At 32.7% G+C, this 719-nt stretch overlaps 1 protein-coding gene across 2 annotated transcripts in view; it reads left to right on the top strand.

Annotated features, from left to right (window-relative positions):
* Positions 1 to 461: 461 nt before the first annotated feature.
* LOC117107662 (paired mesoderm homeobox protein 2-like) overlaps positions 462 to 719 on the top strand; it is a 34,179-nt gene continuing 33,921 nt past the window's right edge. For both annotated transcript variants that reach the window (XM_033249381.1, XM_033249380.1), the window contains exon 1: positions 462 to 646. In XM_033249381.1, coding sequence (XP_033105272.1) covers positions 463 to 646 — 184 coding nt within the window. In that variant the 5' untranslated portion in view covers position 462. The remainder of the gene's footprint in view (positions 647 to 719) is intronic.

The following is a 719-nucleotide window of genomic DNA, read 5'->3' as shown; positions in this document are numbered from 1 at the left end:
ATGTCCATAAAATATTGAAAGCTTGTAGTGAGTGATTAGAATTTATTGCTGGTACATCCGGTGACAACCTGTCATGTTTCACCTTCAAATTTACTCCAATTATATAAATTTTGTTTTTGCAAAACTTCATTTTGTTCTCTCGTCTGTTTAGCATGAAAGCATCTGCGAGGTGCAGAACACTACACAAATTATATTAAATAAAAAGAAGTGAAGATGAATCGTATCAATCTATATAGACTGAAAATATGATGCCCTTAAATGATTATAATAAATAGTTTTCTTCAATTATAGGCCTATTATAATTATCAATGTTGCTCAATGTTCTTTTCATCTGTAGTACAAGACATTGGGCAGACCCACGACTTAGCATTTTATTTGAATGAACAAACTTCTTTTAACATAACATAATTTTATTGTTTTTATTTTTGACTGAAGCCTAGACGTTCTTGCTTACAGATGATGATGATGATAATGATAAATACTAAAGATGATGATTATTATGATAACAAAGTTGACGGTTACGACAATAATGGAATACTGATGATGGTTACGCTGAGGCGGCTGGTGCTGGTGCTACTGCTGCTGGTGCTGGTGCTGCTGGTGCTACTGATGATGATGATGATAATGATGAAGATGATGATGATAGGTAGGTAAATATTAATTGTTTTTCATTTAATCGGCTTACCTGCAGTTGGTTAATTCTGTTCTGTTTTTTTTTT

This window comes from Anneissia japonica, unplaced genomic scaffold (genome assembly GCF_011630105.1).
Source record: "Anneissia japonica isolate Jap-2015-1 unplaced genomic scaffold, ASM1163010v1 scaffold5330_len1712360_cov203, whole genome shotgun sequence".
In the NCBI taxonomy this organism is placed as follows: domain Eukaryota; kingdom Metazoa; phylum Echinodermata; class Crinoidea; order Comatulida; family Comatulidae; genus Anneissia; species Anneissia japonica.
Note: the sequence above shows the minus strand (reverse complement) of the source record. Positions and strands in the feature narration are given on the sequence as shown.